General features: G+C 44.1%; 1 protein-coding gene across 4 annotated transcripts in view; it reads right to left on the bottom strand.

Annotated features, from left to right (window-relative positions):
- Positions 1-21,264, bottom strand: part of KLHL4 (kelch like family member 4) — an 87,665-nt gene that overhangs the window by 19,740 nt on the left and 46,661 nt on the right. For all 4 annotated transcript variants that reach the window (XM_014572705.4, XM_006121432.5, XM_014572706.4 and 1 more), the window contains exons 5-7: positions 13,312-13,524; positions 10,567-10,753; positions 2,288-2,512 (exon numbers count right to left, since the gene is read on the bottom strand). In XM_014572705.4, the coding sequence (XP_014428191.1) occupies positions 2,288-2,512; positions 10,567-10,753; positions 13,312-13,524 (625 nt within the window). The remainder of the gene's footprint in view (positions 1-2,287; positions 2,513-10,566; positions 10,754-13,311; positions 13,525-21,264) is intronic.

Raw genomic sequence — 21,264 nt, 5'->3', positions numbered from 1 at the left:
TTTTATTGTCCATTGTTTTCTCAAAGCAAATAGTTGCAAAGTTGAGCTGAAAGAGCATTAAGCTGTGAGGTCAGCACAGAGTACTTTGTAGAATGGTAATACATGCCTGGGGTGCTTGATTGGTTATGAATCAAAATCACCAGGTTTTTTTACTTTTTAAATTATTATTCTTATTGTGTTTACAATAATACCTAGCTTTATGAACAGCTCAAAGATTTTCATGAAAAAGTTGTTTCTAGAATCAAAGCCCTCTTAATTCATATACTACAAATTATCCCAAAGAAGGATTTTCAACTTTTTGAACCCCTGCTTATATTGCACATCCAGCCTTAAATTTGTCCCTGTTTTGATTGTTTGCAATTGTTGATTTGATATACAATATCAAGTCTCAAGGCACATTAAGTTTTATAAGCTCTCGCAATGAGATAACTGGTAAAGTAAAAGCATAGTTTTTTTCTGAATAAAATTGAAAAGACAAATTAATTGGGTTTTGTGAAGTATGTTGATTATAGGATGTTTGTAAATAGATTGGATTTTGCATATTTATATTTAATTAATGTGTCATAGGGCCTTATTTTCAGCGGTGCTATGAAGTATATGACATTGTAAGATCATTGTGTATTGCAAATGGATCCCTAGATAGTCAGAGGGACTTTAGAATTTCCTACTAATTTATTATTTTACCTTTATATGTAGTTTTACAATGGAAGGCCAGTGCAAGATTTTGGGTATGTCTATAGAACAAAGTTATTACGAAATAAAAGCTGTTGTTTTGAAATAACTTTCCTAGCATCTACACAAGCCAATTGCTATTTCAAAATTAAATTGAAATAGCGGGGCACTTATTTCGAATTTGGTAAACCTCATTCTACGAGGAATAACACCACATTTGAAATAGCTATTTCAAAATAAGTGCTGTATAGACACATATTTCGAAATAGGGGGGCTCCAGCTTTCCCAGGGTGCCCTGGTGACCACTCCAGCCTCAACCAAGAACACTTCTCTCCCTTCCCCCTCCCTGGAGCCCTTAAAGGGGTTGACTCTGGCCACAGTGCCAAGCCTGCCAGCCCAGAGCCAGGAGTCTGCCAGGGCCCAGAGAAGGTGGGTGCCTTCCTGGTCCAGGGTGGAGATAATGGACCTTATTCAGCTTTGGGGGGGATGCCCCCAACATCCAGGATCTCCGCATTAGATGGAGGAACGCGGCCATCTATGGCAGGATAGCTGCCAGCCTGGCCACCAAAGGCTATATGCGAACCCAGGAGCAGGTCTGCATGACAATCAAGTTGGTCTGGTGAGACCCCCCCAACCCTAAGCTTCCCCTCCCCCTTCTTCCCTTTGCTTCCTCCTTCCAGCTCCCTCCTCCCAGGTTTCCACCCTCTCTTCTCCCCTCTCCTGCCTCCTTTTCCCAGTCTCACCAGAGTTCCAGTCCCTCCCCACCCCCAGTTTTGTTAAATAAAGAGAGTTTGTGTTCATGAAAATACATGTATTTTAATTGACATCAGGAAGGGGGGTTAGAGATGGGTAAATGGAAGGTCGTGAGGGAGGAATGAGGCCCAAACCCCTAGTAGGGCAGACCAGGGAGGCTCTTAATGCTCCTCAGGGTGGAAGCTCTCCAGCAGGGCCTCCTGGATTCTGACAGCCCCCCGATGGACCTCCTGGATGGCAGCCTGCAAAACGTGCAGCCAGGCTCGCAGCAATGCGTCCAAGAGAAGCACCAGAGTGCCCTGGGGCAGCTCTGGCTCTATGTTGCAGAGTGCTGTGGTGTCCTGAGTGAGGGCAACCAGAGCACGCAGAGACAAAATGCTTTGCTGTCCCTCATCGAGGTAGACAAGCAAGCAGGGAAACCTGAGAACTGGATGTCCGGGAGGGTGAAGGGGGTCCCTTTAAGCACAGACCACAGGCAGCAGCCCCACACAGTAACTCCTGACCTGGTTCCCTGCTGGAACTGGTTCCGGCCAGCCTTAAATACGATTCAGAGTCCACTCAGGGTGGACACATAGCAAAATGCTATTTTGAAATGCATTTTGTGTGTAGACGCGTTATTTCAAAATAAGCTATTTTGAAATAACACTGTAGTGTAGACATACCCTTTTAGATAAATAACAAACACTGGAGGGAGGATTTTATACCAGTGGGAAAGTAGCTGGTTTTGAAAAATATCCTGTATAAACACTGTTTTATATTCAGTAAATATTTAAGAAAAATGGTATTTATTTGTATCATCTTAAAACCAGTATTATTAATCTGTAAATGTGGTGCAATATATATTGTACAGTAACTCTCTTACCTAAGCCATGTCTGTGTGTTGACATTGGAGGCATTATAGTCCAGACTTTGGTAGCTGGATTGAAACATTCAACTGTATTTGAAGTTTTCAGGCCATCTCTTCCTCCCACAATATAAAGCTTGTTTTCAATTACTGCTACTCCAAACTGCAATCGTCTGCCATTCATGGTACCAATTTGTATCCAACTGTTTGTCCTAAGGTCATATTTCTCAATTGTAGTAGTACCTGTTAAAAGCATAATTATCAAAACTTTAAACTGCATCATGTGATCCTTAGTGTTTCACATTAGTAGTTTGTGACAACTCCCTCTCCATTATACTCTTTTTAAAGAAATGGCTCCTGTCAGAAATTCAGTAATTGCTGTTGCTTCCATAACTCTGATTTATCACAGCAGGGAGGCCACTGCTCAATAACTAAGGTAGGCAGGAGGCAATTGTTAATCACACCTCTGATTCCAAAGATCCCTTTTAGCATGGTTGGGAGGTTTGGGAAGTTTCGTTCACATGATCCTGAAGACAATCATATGGAAAAAGCAAACTGATTTTCTGCCTGTCCCCTAATGTGAATAAAATCTACTAATTTTGATGGAAGTGAAGGCAAGTACCACATGACCTGCAATTAGCAACTAAGATATGGTTTATGGGCCACCAAAATACCAGCAGAAAGAAACTGGAAAGAAGGTTTTCAATTTGCTGCATAGTGCCCTCACAAATCTAGTCCAGAATGACTCCACCTCTGTACTTTTTAAGTTTACTGAAATAACCAATACAATATTGAATGTTCTCTTTATTTCCCTCTGGTGATTTTTGCAAACTTTTCAAAATCTAATTACTTTTGAAATTAATCTGCCTTATCTCTACTGCTTTGAATAATGCCATGGAAAATATTGTTTCCTATGAGACCCTGTTTAGAAATGCTTAACCAAATACATTGGGGCTGCGTCTAGATTGGCATGATTTTCCGGAAATGCTTTTAACGGAAAAGTTTTCCATTAAAAACATTTTCGGAACAGAGCATCTAGATTGGCACGGACGTTTTTGCACAAAAGCACTTTATGCGGAAAAGTGTCCATGCCAATCTAGACGCGCTTTTCCGCAAAAAAGCCATGATCGCCATTTTTGCAATCGGGGCTTTTTTGAGGAAAACAAATCTGAGCTGTCTACACTGGCCCTTTTGCGCAAAAGATTTTGCCTGAACGGGAGCAGAATAGTATTTCCGCAAGAAGCACTGATTTCTTACAGTAGGAAGTCAGTGCTTTTGCAGAAATTCAAGTGTCCAGTGTAGACAGCTGGCAAGTTTTTCCGGAAAAGCGGCTGATTTTCTGGAAAAACTGGCCAGTCTAGACACAGCCTGGCAGAATAGTGGGCAATGAGAGTAAAGAAGTTTATATTAACATTTTAAAATGGCTTGTCCTTTTCATAGTTTGACTCCTCCCATCTTTCCATTCTGATCTTGTCCCCTTTTCCTAAATTTAAACATTCTTCCTCTTTCCTATTATCTTTTATTCTGAATTTCTATATCTTCCTCACTCTCTCTTTTACTGCTCTCTTCATTTTGCTTGCCATGTGCTACTCTTACCTTTGACCCTCCCCCAGTCCCTCTGGTCTCGTGCTGGGTGAGGTTTCCCAAATCCTCCCTGATTATTTCAAAAGATTAAAGAACCATTCAGTCCACTAATTTTAAACGTAGGTGAAATTATATTAATTGTGTGTACAGTGTATCTGTGCATTCTAGCTATAATTTTCAGAAGAGCTGAGAGGAGAAAGGCACCTCGCAACCATTCATATTCGATGTGATTTGGGAACTTGGCAACTCTGAACATTTCAGCAAAAAGTGCTTAGTTTTGATCTTTTTTGAGCTGTTTATGATATCCTTTGATAAACACTAAAATCCTGCCTGGCACTGTTATTGGTTGTTTTTGGAGGGGGGATATTTCCAGATAGTGGGATGTTCTCCTTTAATCACAGAAATGCATTATTTGTAGACATGATAATTTATTCCCCTGCCCAATGTTGTTGCACTAGCACTGTACATTAGTTAGTTCAGTGTTGATTTGCTCTTACAAATCGAATTCAGCTCAAGATGTGAGTCAGAGCAGTCATGGAAAAGTGGGGAAGTGAGGAAATACTGACTTCCTAACCAGCAAAAGGCAAAAGTTCAAACAAATGGACTTTTTTCCAAGATAATGAGTGAAAAGAATCATTGATGGGAAGTACACGTCCTTTCTTTTTATAGTCCTTACTTGGAAAAACTTTTTTTTTCATGGAAAAAACCCTAGTTTATCTTTAAACTCTCAGTTCTTGGTAGCAGATGAGTTCACAATTCAATCCAAAACAAAGACTCACTCCAGCCACTACAACTTAATTTTGTTTGATAAAACAGACTTCAGAAAAGAGCCCCAGTTTCTTTCCTTCAATTAGTGATGTGTTTCACATTCAACAAATTGTAAAGTTGCAATTATTTCAAACTCTCAAGGAAACACAAATCAATCAAGTTAAATATTTTCTTGCTCTTCATAACACTAGCTGTTATGAATATTTTATGTTCAGGAGGCGAGCTGTCATTTTTTAAGGTGCTCAATATATTTAATACTTTTTAAACCTAAAAGTGAAATGAGTAACTGTCTTGAAATACTATTAATATTATTTCATACAGCTAAATGTAATAAAGGAGCAAATCACTAGACTTGAAACACCTTATAACATTCTATCTATCTACTTATTTACTGAAGAATGGGAGATCTGTAATGTAATTCTATGACATTTTGGAATAATTGTATTTCCATGCTTACTCACAGTAAATGCAAGGATATGATTTTGCACAATATTAATTAGCATGCTCCCTATTGTATGAATTATTCAATTTTTCAAGTGACAGACATAAAAACATGTGACCTTTACTTCCAGCCTTTTTTAAGTAGTTTGAAAAGTCTGAGGCTACGTCTACACTGAACATTAATTTTGAAATAAGCTATTCTAGAAGATATTTTCTGAAATAGCTTATTTCAAAATAGCACATCTACACACAAAATGCGCATTGAACTAGTGCTTAGCTATTTCAAAGCAGAGCATCCACACTGATTGGACACTAACTCACATTTACGGTCACCTGGAACTACTTCAGGCAGGGCATCATGTCAGCAGATATTTTGTGTGGCTGTTTCTTGAGGCTATCTGAGCTCTTGCTTAAAGGGACCTCACCTGTACAGCAGTGTCTCAGGCTTTATCTCTTTCCCTAACTCCTTGAGGGACAACAAAGCCTTTTCCTTTGCCTTCTGTGGTTGCCCTTGCAGACACCTCAGCTTGCCAGACATGGAGCCAGAGCTGCCTCTGGGCAGCCTTCAGCTATTGCAGTTTGTGCTGCAAATCATGGAGCAGTTTCTGCAGGCCACGCCCTGCAGGAATCCAGACTTCAGTTCCTCTGGGAGACCCTCCTTGGATCTCTGTGGGCATGGCTCATGCACATGGATCTCACTCACTCTCTCCTGGACACCATGTCCCACACCTCTGGTGTCTGGACACCAGTGCAGATTGGTGGGACCAGATTGTCATCGAGTAGTGGGGAGATCAGCAATGGCTCCAGAATTTCAGGATGAGGAGGGACATGTTTCTGGAACTCTGTGAGTGGCTTGCCTCTGCCCGCAGGTGACAGGACACTCACACAAGACCTGCCATCCCCATCCAGAAGCATGTTGCCATTGCCCTCTGGAAGCCACCATGCTGGATAGCCACCAATTTGTCAGGAACCAGATCAGCATGGGGAGATGGAATGCTGGGGCCGTGCTCATGCAGGTATGGCATTCTCTGGCTATTGCTCCAAGGGAGGGTGGACTGCAGGAATTGGGTTCCCTAGGGAAAGGTGGTGGTGCAAGCCCCCTCTGCAGGAGGTTTATTCACACCCTGAAAAAGCCCTGCTGGGGGTTGGGGTGAACGTGAGGGGTGAAGGGTTGCTCCTGGTGAGTGGGAGAGGGAGGATCAGGGCAGTAGGCTGGAGGGACTGTCAGGGGCTCTGACACCCCTGTGATTCTCTGTTTATCTCCTTCTGATGGTGATGAGGGGTATCAACACCATCCTGCTGCACAGAGTCATCCACCTCGGTGATGTGGATGCCATCAATGCTGGGTTTGCCGACATGGGCTTCCCCAACTCAACTGCGGCGGTGCTATTGGCACCCACATCCCCATCCAGGCCCCCAGCCACTGGGCATCTCTCTTCATCAACCATAAGGGATAGTTTTCAATGGTCCTGCCACTTTCCCCTGGGCTGTCCCACTAGAGGCCTGTGCTTTGCCTCCTCTGCCTTTTCTTCTACACCCCTCCTTTCCCCACCTTCCCCCTTTCCCTGCTGAGAAAATAAACATTCTGCAATGGTCCCACTGGGGCCAGTTCACCAACATTTATGTTGGGTTGTCGGGGAAGACACACAACGCAGTGTCTTTAGAAACTCTAGCATGTTCCAGAAGCTGCATGCCAGAATTTTTTTCCCTACCACACCATCAGAACCAGGGACATGGACATGCCTATCTGCATGATGGGGGATGTGGCCTACCCTCTTCTGCCTTGGCTCATGAAGCCATACACCGGCCACCTCAACCCCTCTCGGGAACAATATAATGCCAGGCTCAGCAGGACCTGCATGGTCATAGAGGGCACCTTCGGCCATTTGAGGGCATGTTTCAGATGCCTCCTCACCCAGATGGACCTTGGGGAGCTCAACATCCCTCATATGGTGGCTGCATGTTGTGTGCTCCACAATGTGTGTGAGTGGAAGGGGGAGGCATTCCTGCCAGGGTGGGGGTTGGAGGCTGACAGCATCTGCAGGGCCTTTGAACAGTCGCACACAGCTACCATCCAGCAGGTACATCAGGGGGTCGTGTGCATCCAGCAGGCTTTGATGGAGAGTTTCTCCCCCGGGGGGCCAATGACACTTTCCCCTGGGCTGTCCCACTAGAGGCCTGTGCTTTGCCTCCTCTGCCTTTTCTTCTACACCCCTCCTTTCCCCACCTTCCCCCTTTCCCTGCTGAGAAAGTAAACAACATTTTTGTTTTGGAAAAAATAAAATTTCTTTTTCTTTTTATTTGGGGGTCAAAGAAACTGGAAAAAGAACCTGGGAGATGGGAGGAGAGAATGGGGAGCAGGGGGAATAAGAATCTTGGAGGAAGCTGGAAGGGGAAGGAAGGGGGAGGAGAGGCTCAGGGATGAGGTTGGGAGTAGTGCCTGGCCCTGGTGATCCCACCACCACAGGAATGGGAGAGGGAGTGAGAGGAGCTACAGCAAGCACAGGAGTGGGAGGAGGAGCAGGCATCATGGTGGCAAGGAGGTAGTGCACAGCCATGCACATGGAGCAGCCCTGCTCCAGCAGTTCCCACCAGGTGTCTTGCCATGGCTGGATGTCTTCTTGGAGCCTGTGGTCAATGGTCAGCTCCTGGAATCAGAGTTCTGGATGCTGCCTCTTGAACTCATCCATTGGTCTCCTGTGCCTGCAGGTTTCTCAGGGTCAGGAGGCTGCCCTCGGTGGTGTCAACTGTCCCCCTCTCGCAGATGGTCTGGCTGTGGAGAATAAAGAGAGATGGTCAGTCATCCCAGGGAGCACTGTGCCTGAAGCCTAGCCCTCATCCGTGAGCTGAGAGCAGCTGTTCTCGGCTCAGTCAAAGGTGATGTGTTTGGAGTAAGGCCATGTGTACTCTGGCCAGTGGGCCCATTCCTACAGAGGCCCAGATGTCACCGGGAATGGGTGCTGCCCTGAAAGTGTGGGCTTGCCATGTGCCATGGGCGGGACTTCTGTGTGCCATGTGAATTACCCCAGCCCCCTTCTAGAGTTGGCTTGTAGAGGGAGTCACAAGCATGGCAGGCCTCTCCAGGCACCCTGTGGCCAATAGCACAAAGTTCTGTGGCATACTCCTGGGGCTGTGTGGCTGTGTGGTATGACAGGTGCTCCCACATGCACAAGCCACTGCACAATCGCCATGTCACAAGGGCCAAGCAAAGAGTGCCCAGCATCCCCTCCACCCCCGTGTGAAAGGAATTCCCTACTTCCCCAGCTTCAGACAATGCCTGGCACATGTCCACAGGGAGGGGTACTGGCTCCTGGGTCAGGAGGGTGCTGGTGCTGGCCTCCTCTGACTGATCCTCCTCCTCTATCTCCTGCTCGTCTCTCTCTGCCCTGAGGATGACAATGGGCATCTCGAAAGGGGGACCATAAGAACATAAGGAACATGGGATCCAATGGACAGGAATGGGGCCTTGAGCAGCCTGGCCTTCCATTAGGGCTGCACACACTCCTGCAGTTGGCAGCACTGTCCCTGGGAGTAGGTGCTGCCTCTAGCGTGCAGGCATGCCCATGTGCCGTGTGTGACACTCCAAAGTCTATGTGCATGTGTGTGTGTCCCCTTGTCCCCAGCCTCCTTCCAGGGGTCAGAAATGTGGGCGGCTTCCCCAGAGCCTGTGAGCAGGAGCCCAGAGGTGCTCTGGTGCTGCCTCTTGGGGCTGCATGGCGCAGACTGGTGCTGCACATGCATCCATGTGCATGGACTGCAATGTGACAGCCAAGCTGAGAACGCCAAGTGAAGATCGTACCACATCCCCTCAGTGCCCGGCATCCGCACTCTGTGTGTGTGAAAAAATAAGAGCACTCACCTGATGATCCCTCTCAGGCCTTGGAGGATGCCCTGGATGCATTCAGGCCATAGGGTACCGGCTCCAGGGTGATGGTGGTCACCGTGTTGGCTGCGTCCTCCACCTTTTTCTCCTCCTCCTCCTTCTCCTCATGGGCTGGGACCCCTGGGCAGGTGACGATGGGTGTTTCCAGCCCTGAGTCTACCACCAGGAGTGGGGAAGGGGCTACACCGCCCCCAGGATGTAGTGCAGTTCCTCAAAATAGGAGCAGGAGTGGGGTCCTGGACTGTAGCATGAGCTCCTTCAATTCACTCCGGACCTGCTATAGAGCCCTGGTGTGGCCCTTCATGGCCAGGCTGTCGGGCCGTAGATGTCGTCATTGCACCATCTGGAGTGGAGATCCTGTAGGTTCTCCTCATTGCCTCACACCTCAAGGAGGGCCAGGATCTCCACCCCAGACTAGGATGGCACGTGCTTTTTGCAGTCCCTGTCAGGCTCCTGGGAGCCCTATGAGTGCTCCTTGGAACAGGCAAGGGATTACCTTGCCAGATGTGTGGCATTGGTAGCTACACTGGTGCTGGAAGCTGTAAGGACCTGCTTCCTGCCACGAGATATCCCCCTGTGTCTGTATGTTTAAGAGCTTCCAGGGTACAGGAACTAGAGTTGTGATGAGTGTGGGAGGAGTGGCCAGAAGGGCACCTGTGATATTTCCTGGAGGCCTTTCTTTTCTCGACAAAACTCCCTATTCTGCATTAACACATACCCTTTTCCAAAAAAGCTTTTTTGGAAAAGGCTTTATTCCTTGTGGAATGAGGTTTACCGCCATCAGAAAAAGCCATCCTTTATTTCTACTTTCTGATAAAATAACAGAATGGATGTTATTCTAGAAAAACACTGCTGTGTAGATGAACCCTAGAAAGAGAAGCAGGGTCCCTTCATGATCCTTTGTGGGAATCGTACAAGTTTCCCTTTCTCCTTGGGTGCTGTGAAGGAATTTTTCCCAAGTCAGGATGGGCTTTTTCATCTTCCCCACAGCCAAGGGGGTTTGATTATAATGATAGACAATTCGTCCCAAAATCTAGAACACAGCTGTAACAATTAGTCTTCAGTGACAAACTCTATGAATTCTCATTGAAGTACTGAAAAAATGTTATGTTTTGTTGCAAAAGTGAAAAAATCAAAAGTCTAACTAAAGATTCACTTTCATTAAATATGGATTAGCTTTGTTTAGAAGGTATGCCATTTTAGAAAATGATCAGTAATAAATTATACTTTTATATGATCTAATAATTTTGAAATTTTTTGTTTATTCTATTTTTCTTTCTAACTGTTCAGGATTTGATTGAGACTAGAGTTTGAAGTTTCAAAACAAAATAAAAACAATTGTTTCACTGTGTTTCCAAACTGTCTCATAATTACTGCAGAAATCTGTACTGTAATACTCTAAATTTTAAGTGTTCCTCTGAATTGGATTTGAAGTCAAAACTTGGAGAGGAAAAAACTATTACTTTCTGCTAGAAGACAGAGCACAGAATGAATGGATATTTTATTCTCTTATCCCTAAATTCCCGTATTTCTATTAGAAACTTCCTAATGATCCTATAACTTCTTTGCCAGTTATTATCTGGGTGTTGCTAAAATAACTGAAAACAACTTCTGAACTTGCCTTTAGTAGCATCCATGCCTCCTACGGCATAAAGTGCACCCACTGTCGACTTCCTAGGTTTAGTCCGAGGACTCTGCATCATGGACCTTCTTTCTGGTAGGAGATGATACTTCATAGCTTCCATAAGAAGTTTCTGACACTCAAGGTCATGCGTGAACATTGGGCTATTTTCAAGATCTGCTAGTAACTGAGAAATGAAACATTGATCCAGTGGTTCCCAACCTTTTTTATACTGGGGACCAGCAAACCCATTTGCAAACTTGCAGCAAATAACAAATATGCAAGTAAAACATTTCCTGCTTGCCAAAATCTGTACCCTCACCCCTTCATACACTCTAAATCTGACTCCTGCTGCCCCATATTATTTTATTCAGTCCCAGTGGCCAGAGCTACCACTCACTGGATGGATCCCAGCCCCCTGCCAGGCAGCAGGCTCGGTCCCCCTCCTCCCCACAGCAGATCCCAGCCCCGTCTCCACCCCCAGCAGGCCTCTGCCTCCCGCGTCACGCAGCCGTGGCAGGTCTCAGCCTTCCCATCAAGCAGCAGGCTCCAGCCCCCCTATCTTCTCCTGAACTGGTCCCAATCCCCATGCCAGAGCAGGACCCAGTCACGCACCATGCAGCCATGGCTCAGATCCCACCCCCATCTGCTGAAACTGGCCCCGGCTGCTCACCACGTGGCTGTAGCATAGGCCCCACCTCCGGCTGCCAGAACAGGCCCAGCCACTCACCACACAGCTGTGGCCTCTCCCACCCATAGCACTGCAGCCACACTCCACATAGCCCTGCCAGCTGGACCATGTAGCAGCTGTTGAAGTTGGAACCAGGGGCACAGTGAGACTGTTCCAGTAGGGGACAGCCTCATGATGGCCCTGGTTCCAGCCCTGCCCGCTGCCCTACTTACCCTGCTGCTGATAGGGAACCACAGTGGGCAGAGCTAATTGAAAGCTGGGGGCATGGCTGGGCAATGTGCTATGGCCTGGCAAGTCAGGGTTCACAACCCGCCGCCAGTCTGCAGACCATCTGTTGGGAACCACTGCATTGATCTATACTCAATTAAAAGGTGGGATATAGCTTAATATCTGAAGCAAAATCAGAAATCTAATTATTTTGGGCTGATCTTTTATTTGAGGTTTGGCATAATCCAAATAAATAATCTGGTGCAAAGTACTGTATTTAAGAAAATAAATATTTTAAATATTACTTTTACTCAATCTTGCTCCCAATGAAGTCAATGGCAAAACTCCCTTTAACATGCGTAGTAGAAGCTGGACCATTACAGTTCAGAAGGCAAACTTTACTAATAGAGGAAGTAATTAAAAGTCTGTTATGTCTTTTTTAAATGAAATATGTGCAATATGTTGATATCCAACATGCAACTGTAGAACCTTACGCTCTTCGGGAACCTGTATATGGTGTGTGGAGTCTAGATTTGATCAGCACCTCATATTCTGATATGCAGACCAGAGTGATCAGGGTGTGTGGCAACAATTTATCTACAGTTAGAAGATTTATCTTTATGTTTTTGTTAACACATGTTCCAAACCCCACTGCTCTGCCCAAGCAGAACTCAACAAATAGGAATGTCTTAGAGAAAGGAATGTGTGCTTGTCTTAATGTAAGCAATAAACAGAGAGGGATCGACAAGCAGAGGGGGAAAAAAGAAGACTCAGCCGGATGAGATAAAGCCAACAGACAACATCCTTCCACATCTGAATCTACAAAAAGGAGGAGCAAACACCCCAAGGGACCCTTTTTCTCCCCCTGCCTATGCATTCATTGTCTTGGAAGAGAAAAGGAAACCAGTGCTAGATCTGGGTGAGGGGCCCTGACCTGAGAGTTTTGCCAGTAATTTTATGGAGCATATTATCAGAAACTTTGCTTGAATCTTATATAATGTTTTGTTAGGCTTTAATATGTATCTTTATTTTCTGACTTTTATGCCTCATTACTTATATTTAAATCAGTTTCTTTGTAGTTAATAGTTTTTTTTACTGTTTTATCTAATCTGGAGTTATCTAAATTGAGAAGTATGAAGAATTATTTGGGATAATAAGATGGAATATTTTCCTTTAAAGGAATAACAGGTTTTAAATATTTTTAACATTCTGGAGATGGCTGAGCAATACAGGACATACAGCTCTGTGGGAAAAGCTTCAGTGTGTGTTGAGGTCACTCTGCATAATAACTGAGATCACTCTGCATAATAAGAACCAGAGAGTAAGCCAAAGATGGCTGTCAGATGAAGTTACACACAGACCTTCAGTGGAAAGGCTGCTTCTTAGGTTACGTCTAGACAGCGGGGCTATTTTGGGATACCGGAAGTATCCTGAAATGGCAATACCACTTCCTTAAATGCACCCATTAATTCAAAATATATTTCAAAACAGTGGGTGCACTATTCCAGCATCCCTGTAACACTTGAGGGTTAAGGGATTTGTCAAAATAGTGCTTTATTTTGAAATTTGGTGCTGTGTAGACAGTGCCCAAATTCAAAATAAGCTATTTCAAAATAACCTCGAAATAAGATATGCATAAATTGCATAGATTATTTCAAGGTATGAGTGCTGTGCAGACACACCTTTAGTGGCTCAGATCGAAGCTACTGCAGCAAGGCACCCAAGGTTGTAATGAAACATCCCACTACTGTTCTGGAGTATACAGAACAGTATGTCACAGCAAGGAAAATTTGTTTCCCAGGTAGTGATTTAGAGCTATTGTCCCTTAATAATGTACATTCATATACCTGTGGTGGAAGTAGTGGTAGTCTAATGTAAGAGAGAAGCATTCCTAGGTCTTGATGCCTGCTTTGCAAATCATGTTTCACCCACATCATTAGAGCCTGGAATATGGCCTCTTCATCTGGTATATTGATGTCATCACTAGAAAGGAGTTTTGCAATTTCACTAGCAGGAAGCAAAAGAAATTCCTGATTCTTTATTACTTCTGTGAAGTGTTCCTAGAAAAGAATAGATTTAATGAATTCATGGTATTGCCACCCTGATACAATATTTGAGCCGAGAATGCATGTTTTGCATGGATTGTATGTTTCCTATTTCCTGTTTCTATTAGAATCAAGGCAAATGTTCTACAGATCATTGAACCGAATATGGTTTTTTCAGTACAGACAAAACTATTTTCTGTAAGAAATTATTTTCCATTCCTAAAAAGAAATATGAAGATAACTTGAAATGTAGAATTCTATTGAAAATTCTATAGGAAAGGTCTTCAAGATTTCTATTGTGTATACTAACCTTTCACTTGTGAATTCCAGACAATGACTTATGACATAAGTGAGATATCAAAATGAGTTTTGTGGTTTTAGCCTTTTTAAAAGGTACTATATGAACAAGATTATTGTTACAGAGGCTGTTAGATCTAGAGAACAGGGACTGTCCAAACTGCCATAATAATAGTATACACCAGTATCAACAAGAACAATTAGAATTCCTCTGGATCTTACATCTGTTTTCTGAGACCCTGGTAGCTGGTTCTGAGTTGTGTGCTCCGTTTTAGCTCAGCTCCCTCTACAATCTTCTGTCACCCAGTCCCCTTGTGGTTAGCAAAGGAGCTCCCCTACAAAGACTGTGCATTGGGTTTTTTTCCCTCCATGACTACTCCATGAGAACTTTGAGGAAACTGACTAACTTTAGCAGGCCTGTATGCTGAGGGGAGCCGTGTGAAGGGTGCAAACACCCCTCCCCCAAAGTTCCCCAGTGTCACCCAAACATGAGGAGAGTCAGCCCTTCCCTGTGTCATAATTGACTGCTTAGAGTGTACTGAGCATGCTCACTGGAATGGAACATGCTCAGTAAGAGCTAGTGTGACTGCTACATTTGTGGATTCACACAGTATTCCTGGCTCACATTAAGAAGAGGTTCAGGGCAAATTACAGTGGAGGGATGGCCAGGGTGTGAGCAGGGAGTAGAAATTAACTGGTCTGGGGTGTCAAGTGACTTTAGGGTGAGGCAGAAGTGGAGCTGGAGGGGAAGAATCAGGTGGGGGGAAGGTAGGATCTGGGGTGTGACTGGGGAAGGAGAGATGCTGCCAGCCCCCATACAGGAAGGGGAAGGGTAACAATTACCCAGTGGGATGAGCCACCTGCCAAGTGTTCAAAAGAAGGGGAGGGAGACAGAAAGGTAGAGGTGTACCAGAGTCCAGGGCAGCTATGATGTGCTCTTAAAGTTACCACCGCAGAGCCTCTCTGCCTTTGCAATGCTATAGCACAGGGGACTGAATGTTGTAAACATCTCACATGCAGCCTTTGAGGGAGAGTGTAACACATTTTGAGGATTTAGAAGTCTCTTACCAGTTTTATATGTCATTGTAAAGTCTCATGAGAGTCAGTATTATCAGCTGCTGTGATTCCCTGAATTGCACTCTTGTCTTTGTAAACCATTTTAATTACAGTTGTGCTCCTTTGCAAATGCTAGTTCTATTATTTTTATTAATCTGTGCAATGCAAGTCACTGTACTATTCATTTTTATTTTAATAGTAATAGCTAATGTTCAAAATAGTTTGTTACTAGTAGTTAATGGTTTTAGCAATACCAGCTGTGGTTTTTGCACCTTGATTTGTACCTTGGAGTTTATTTTACTTTTTTTTCTTTTTTTTTAGCACAAGTTTTATCCTACCAACTCTGTGTTCTTGGGGAATGAGGGCATAGTATCTAGCTTATCTGACTCATGAAAGACATCTCTCCACCCCGTGTCTGCTTGAACCAAAGCAGAGGCTGCTTCCTGGAAGCCTCCTCTGCCTTCCCCTCCTGCCCCACGCTGCTGCCTCTGATAGGAGTGGGGGGTTCAGGCAGCAATGTGGAGATGGTGTTAAGGGGACCCAGCTCTTAAACCAGCTCTAACCAGCACCAGCTCCTGCTTCCCCACCTCTCCCTTTGCTGCCTCTGATACAGAAGCAGTGGGAGGAGGAGAGGAGTGAGTAGTCAACTTGACTACCCAATAAGCCTAAAATTATTGAGTAGTTGACTAGTTGCTTACATCCCTAACCTAAACCCCTTTGAAAGCTTCCCTAGCCTCATGTGAATCCCTCCATTAGTATACAGAATGGAGAAGACAAAGCCCAAGGCAAGAACCACATCCTGCACCCTCATCCCCACCTTGTTCCTGCACACCAGCTCCCACTGAGACTCCCCAGCTCTCTTCTACGCTTTCCTCCTTCCCAGACCCCACATCCCCAGCCTGTTCCTTGCAGCCCCCTTCCACATATTGAACCCCTTATTGTTGTCCCTACCCTAGAGCCTAGGGGCCCCACAAAATCTATAAACCCTGGGTTCCCAGAGGAATTAAACTGTCTCTGGGGGAAAGCCCGAGCAAAAAACAAGAAGACACTCATTAAATGAGTAGTAGTAAAGCTGGATCACAGAGAACAAATCATTATATCACCAATACATTCTCTAAATCAAAGTAAACGGGACCTTACTGAATTAAATGTGTCCAAGGTGATACCTCAGTTCACTCCAAATGTACAAACATTCCATAAGGGGTGGACAGCCTGGCTAAAATTATGGTATATTGGCAAACTCAAAAGAAAAAGAACCCCAAGGGGTGTATTAGAAACTGTTTTGGATGGAAATGGATTATGAGTTGGATGCCACTAACATAGAGGTATTGACAAACAAACTTACTAAGTTATGTTACAGCTGAAATACATGAGTTGGGAAAGTCTATCAGTGCATCCTTGTCAAAATTAGGAATGGAACAACAATTATTTTCTATAATATTGCCAGTATGGCAACAGCAGGAGGAAAAGGATTTGTTACTGTTAGCAGGAACTATGGGATCAATACAAGTAAATGTGTCCCTAGCATTAGCCTGTACACAGGCCCAGGAAATAAGTCAGCAATTCAATTGGTCATTCAAATAATCCAGGAAGGTATGCAGGGAAATTTGCTTTTGGAAATAAGAAAAATGTTGAGGGAAAGTGTTGGAAAAGAATGGAAAAGATAATTAATGGCATGGTGGAAATTGGCAAATTGGTAAACTGGTAAATTTTACCCTAAACAAAGATCAAATGGTTCTAAAAGCATATGTTGTAACTGTACACCCTAGTGTACAGTTGTACATATGTAGTAGTACACCCTTTTTTGGGTTGGGGCCCCACACAGGTGAAAAGCAAAAAAAACCCACAACTCACTGGATGTGGCCTCTGACTGAGAAGGAGAAAGGCATCCCCCACATTCCCCTCGCACACTTAGGATATGGATAGACTGTATCCCTCTGTTGGCAGAGGGATGCAGATTAGGCAGGTCGACATTGCAAATGAGGCAGAGATTTAAATATCCCATGCCTAATTTACATAAAAATGGCTGCTGCATTTTGCCGGCTCAGCACTTTGTCGGCAAAAAGCAGCAGTCTGGGGGGGGGGGGGGGAAATCTGTCGAAAAAGAAAGCCTTTTTTGACAGATCCTGTAAACCTCCTTACAGGAGGCATAAGGGATCTGTCGAAAAAGAAAGAAAATCGAAAAAGCAGAGGGGTTTTTCTGACATTGGTAATCCTCATTCTATGCGGAAGAAGCCTTTTTCCAAAAGAGTTCTTTCAGAAAAAGGCATGTGTGGACACGGAAGAGGGAGTTTTTTTTAAAGAAGAGGAAAGAGGAAAAAGCACATAGCAATCACAGCTGAAATGCGAGATAGCGTCCATTCAGAGTGGACGCTATCTTTTGAAAAAGCAGAAAGCTTTGTTATGCACTTTTGCAGTGTGGAAGCTCTCTTTCAGAAGAAGTTTTTTCATAAGATGTCTTTCGGAAAAGCTTCTTCCAAAAGAAGCCTGCAGTCTATATATAGCCTAACAAAAAAGCATCCCCACCATGTATTTTAAATTTAACACTACTGCCCTATTCTGTCCTGTGAATTTTTAAAAATTAAACTGAACTGAGAAGTAAATTAACACAGTCTGAAGTGCCTGTTTCACTCCAGCTTGTTGGTCTCTGATATGGTTTCCTAATTTTTTTTCTTATGAAGATCATGACTTTTTTATAGTTCTAAAAATTCAGGTCTATCCCAGACTGCAAATATGAGAGGTTCAAAAACAATAAGGGAGAGACTCATATCTCAGAACAATTGCTTCAGCCTGGGAAACAATAGCCTTTGAATTTTCTTTAAAAAAAACAGTGTAAACTGGGTACATGCTGATTCTTTTTTTGCCCTGGAATTTAAATATGACATCTGTATTGGCTGCCTTAATTTGCATCCATGAAGACTTTGAATTTAAGGTGCTTCAGTCCCCGCCCCTATACCCTCTCTAACCCAATGCCCCACCTCTCCCCCAGAGCCAGGCACCTTCAGCTCCCTGCCCTCCCCAAACTCCCACCCCTCTTCCAGAGCCAGGTACCCCCCTCCTTGCTCTAACTTAATGCCTGCGTCTCACTGGAGCGACTGCCACTGTCACATGCTTCCCCATCAAGGTGCTGGGTGCATGCACTGAGCGGCCAGCCATGAGCAGTCTGGGCATGCAGCTCAGAACTAGCAAGAGCCGGATTTCTTTGAGCAAAGAGCCACATGCGACTCGAGAGCCGTGGGTTGGCCATCCCTGAGCTAGAAAAACTATGTTGTTTCTGCCTTAGCACACTAACAGCTAGCAGGTTCAATGGTCCTCCTTTAACACCTCAGCACAGGGAAGGAAAGGCAGCTTGGTGAATTGGCAATTTTAGGGGAGCATCCTCTGAAGTGAATTTAGAAAATTTTAGATGAGAGAGATGGAAATGAAAAGGTACCCAGGGAAAAGCTCATTTGTCAGTGTCAAAAACCTAAGACCCTGGAAATCTCAGACTAGACTGGCACTACAAAGCTAAGAGTCTAGTAAAGAATCTTGGGTGATCATATCTAAAAAAAGCAGAATTTACAAGCTTGTGATTTTTTTTTGTCTAACAATATTTCTTGTTAGACAGTGCCTCCCCTGCTTTGGAAATGGGGGAGAGGGGAAGAGGTGTTGTCAAGGCTTGCTAGGGTTACCAGATGGCTTTCAAAAAAATACCAGACACACATGATCTTGGAACAGGGGGCAGGGGGACCAGCTGGGAGGGGAGTGGGGCTAGCCGGGAGAGGGTTGGGGGGCAGCAGGGCTGGCCAGGGAGGAACCGGCCAGCACAGAACGGGGCTGGCTGGTGGGGAACCTACCAGCGGGGAGCGGGGCTGACCTGGGCACATGCAGATCCCCAGGGTGCTGCCCGTCCCGCACATGGTCCTGGTGGTGTGCATGGGCGAGTCCGGCCCCGGAGATTCCATCCCACCTTGGTCCCACCCTCGTCCCCCTCCTCTCTACTGCATAGCTGCATACTGCCTGGCTGTTAGACATGCTCACACAGTACTTAACTACATACTGATACTCATGATAACAATAAAACTTACTAAATTAGAAAATACCGAACATTTATATATCCGGTATTTTCTCAATTTGTTTCCCGGACAGAAAGCTCAAATACTGGACTGTCCAGTTCAAAACTGGACACCTGGCAACCCTAAGGGGTGCTGGAAGAAGACAGTGGTGCTTTGGTGTGGGGAGGAACAAGGTCAGAAACTCATGCAAAAAAGATGGGTTATGCTCAGCTTTGCAGCACTGTCTCAACCCTTGGAAATGTATAGGCAGAAAGATTTGTAGGTGCAAGCCCTGGCATGGGAAACCCCTTACTCCACGCAGCAGGCAAAGTAGCACTCACACTTATCAGTTCTGGTTATATATTTCTGCCATAATATCTAAAATGTTTTTGGACTCAGGTTTGCAATTCTTACTCAGGTAAAATTTACCATAGACTGCAAGAATTGGCCATGAATCTTGGTGTCCTAAAATCTTTCATACAAAAGAATATTTTTATTTTTCCAAAAAATATGACTTCACAATGTCTATTTACAAGTCAATATTAAGGAAAGACATTAAAGCAATACTATGTTGTGCAAACATAGCCAAAGAAAAATGCAAATTGCTATGTATGCGTGCATAGAATGGATGTACTTGAACTATAAATTAATATCTACTGTTAAATAAAGTTGTATTTCATATTTGAAAATATAATGCAACTTGGAGCAAGGAGATGAAGATATTTTCAGCATTGACAATATCATGCATATTGCTTATACATACAGTATGTTATAGGCGTTATCATAGTAACATTAGAGACTTTAGTCTTATCAAACGTAAAAAAAAAGTAATTGTATTTAAATAGATATAAAAACAACAGTATTGAGGATTTAAAGAAAACATTCACTTTGTTCCTTAATGCTCATCCGGCTTTAATTTTGTGACAGTCCAGGGAACAGGAAGACAAGTTCACTTTTAGTTACAAAAATAGTACAAGCTGTTTATCAGACTAGGCGTCATCTGCATGACAAAGATACCAGGCAGGGTACTGTTAAAAGTTCATATCAATAACTAAAGTAACTGAATAAAAGTTTTCAGGTTTGGTTTTGTGTTCAGAGGTTCAGATTTTGGTTTGATTTTTGAATCTATTTACAGTTATCTCATATTGAAAGCAAACTCACTCCTTGCCATAAGCTTTTATAAATAGCTCCTTTAATTAGGATATTTTCAAATGTTTGAACTGGAGATGGGCCAAAATCGGTTCCTTTTATTCTGTCTCCTCCCCTGACGTTCAGGCTGTGTACAGTGTTACCTAATTTCCTCAATTATTATTGTAAGATTGAGTTCAATTGACTTAAAACAAATGTTCTTGAATTAGTCCTAAACTGATTTTTAATGTATTCCTTTCTTGCCCTTAAGTGTAACCCTCACCAGATAGATTTGAATCTGGGACTTTTGGAGCTTATCACAGGAGCTGCTATAGCTTGAGCTATAAAGCCAGCTGGCGCTCACTTTAGGCTGTAGAGCTCCTCTAAATGCCACTACATGGGACAGCAAGCTGCACGGATTAGATACTTCCCCTAGCTAAGGAAGCACATCCAGAGCTTCATAGACCCAGTTGAGACCTGGAACAAGCCCCCACTTGCAACCACCACCAGATAGATTTGAAACTAGGACCTGTGGAGCTATTATAGCTTAAGCTGTAGGGGAGGGGTGGCAAACCCGCAGCTCTCGAGCCGCATATGGCTCTTTGCGTCAAGAAATGCTGCTCTTGCTTGTTCTGAGCTGTGTGCCCAGACTGCTTGTGGATGGCCGCCCTGCACACATGCCCCAGTGCCTGAAGGGAGCAGTCTCCTGCACTCACACTAACTTAAACTCTTGTGAAGAGCACGTGGAACCTTTTTTCCTCATTTCAGAAGCTCTATACTTCCCACCATAAACTGGTAGCTTCCGAGCAGCATATTGCAGATGCTACCAGGCTGACCTGTTTGGCATCAGAAAGGTATTTTTTCTTCCCATAAGGACCAAATTCGTGTAGGCCTAGTAAGTATTTTGTCTTCTTCAGAGCATCTTGGAGGAGTTAAATAAGAATACTTAGTGGTAGTACTTGGTAGGGATGTACATTTGTCACAACTTTGTAACCTGTTTCCTTCTTTTAAAGGAAAAAAACAGCTCACAGAAATACTAATGTAAAAAAGACATTTTGCTGGTGTGCCTTGTGTTCCTGGAACAGGGGCAGACCTTGTGGACTTCTATGATTTGAGGGCTGAGGTCCCTCCTTTAGTACTCTTTGTCCCCTTCACAGGGAAATGGGTGCAGTGATAGGATTCTGAAGACTGAGCTGAGTCCCTGGGATAGGCTAAAAAAATCCTGTCTATGGGTTATGAG

This window comes from Pelodiscus sinensis, chromosome 13 (assembly GCF_052426305.1).
Source record: "Pelodiscus sinensis isolate ZL-2025 chromosome 13, ASM5242630v1, whole genome shotgun sequence".
In the NCBI taxonomy this organism is placed as follows: domain Eukaryota; kingdom Metazoa; phylum Chordata; order Testudines; family Trionychidae; genus Pelodiscus; species Pelodiscus sinensis.
The sequence above is the reverse complement of the archived record's forward strand: the minus strand, read 5'-3'. Positions and strand labels throughout refer to the sequence as shown.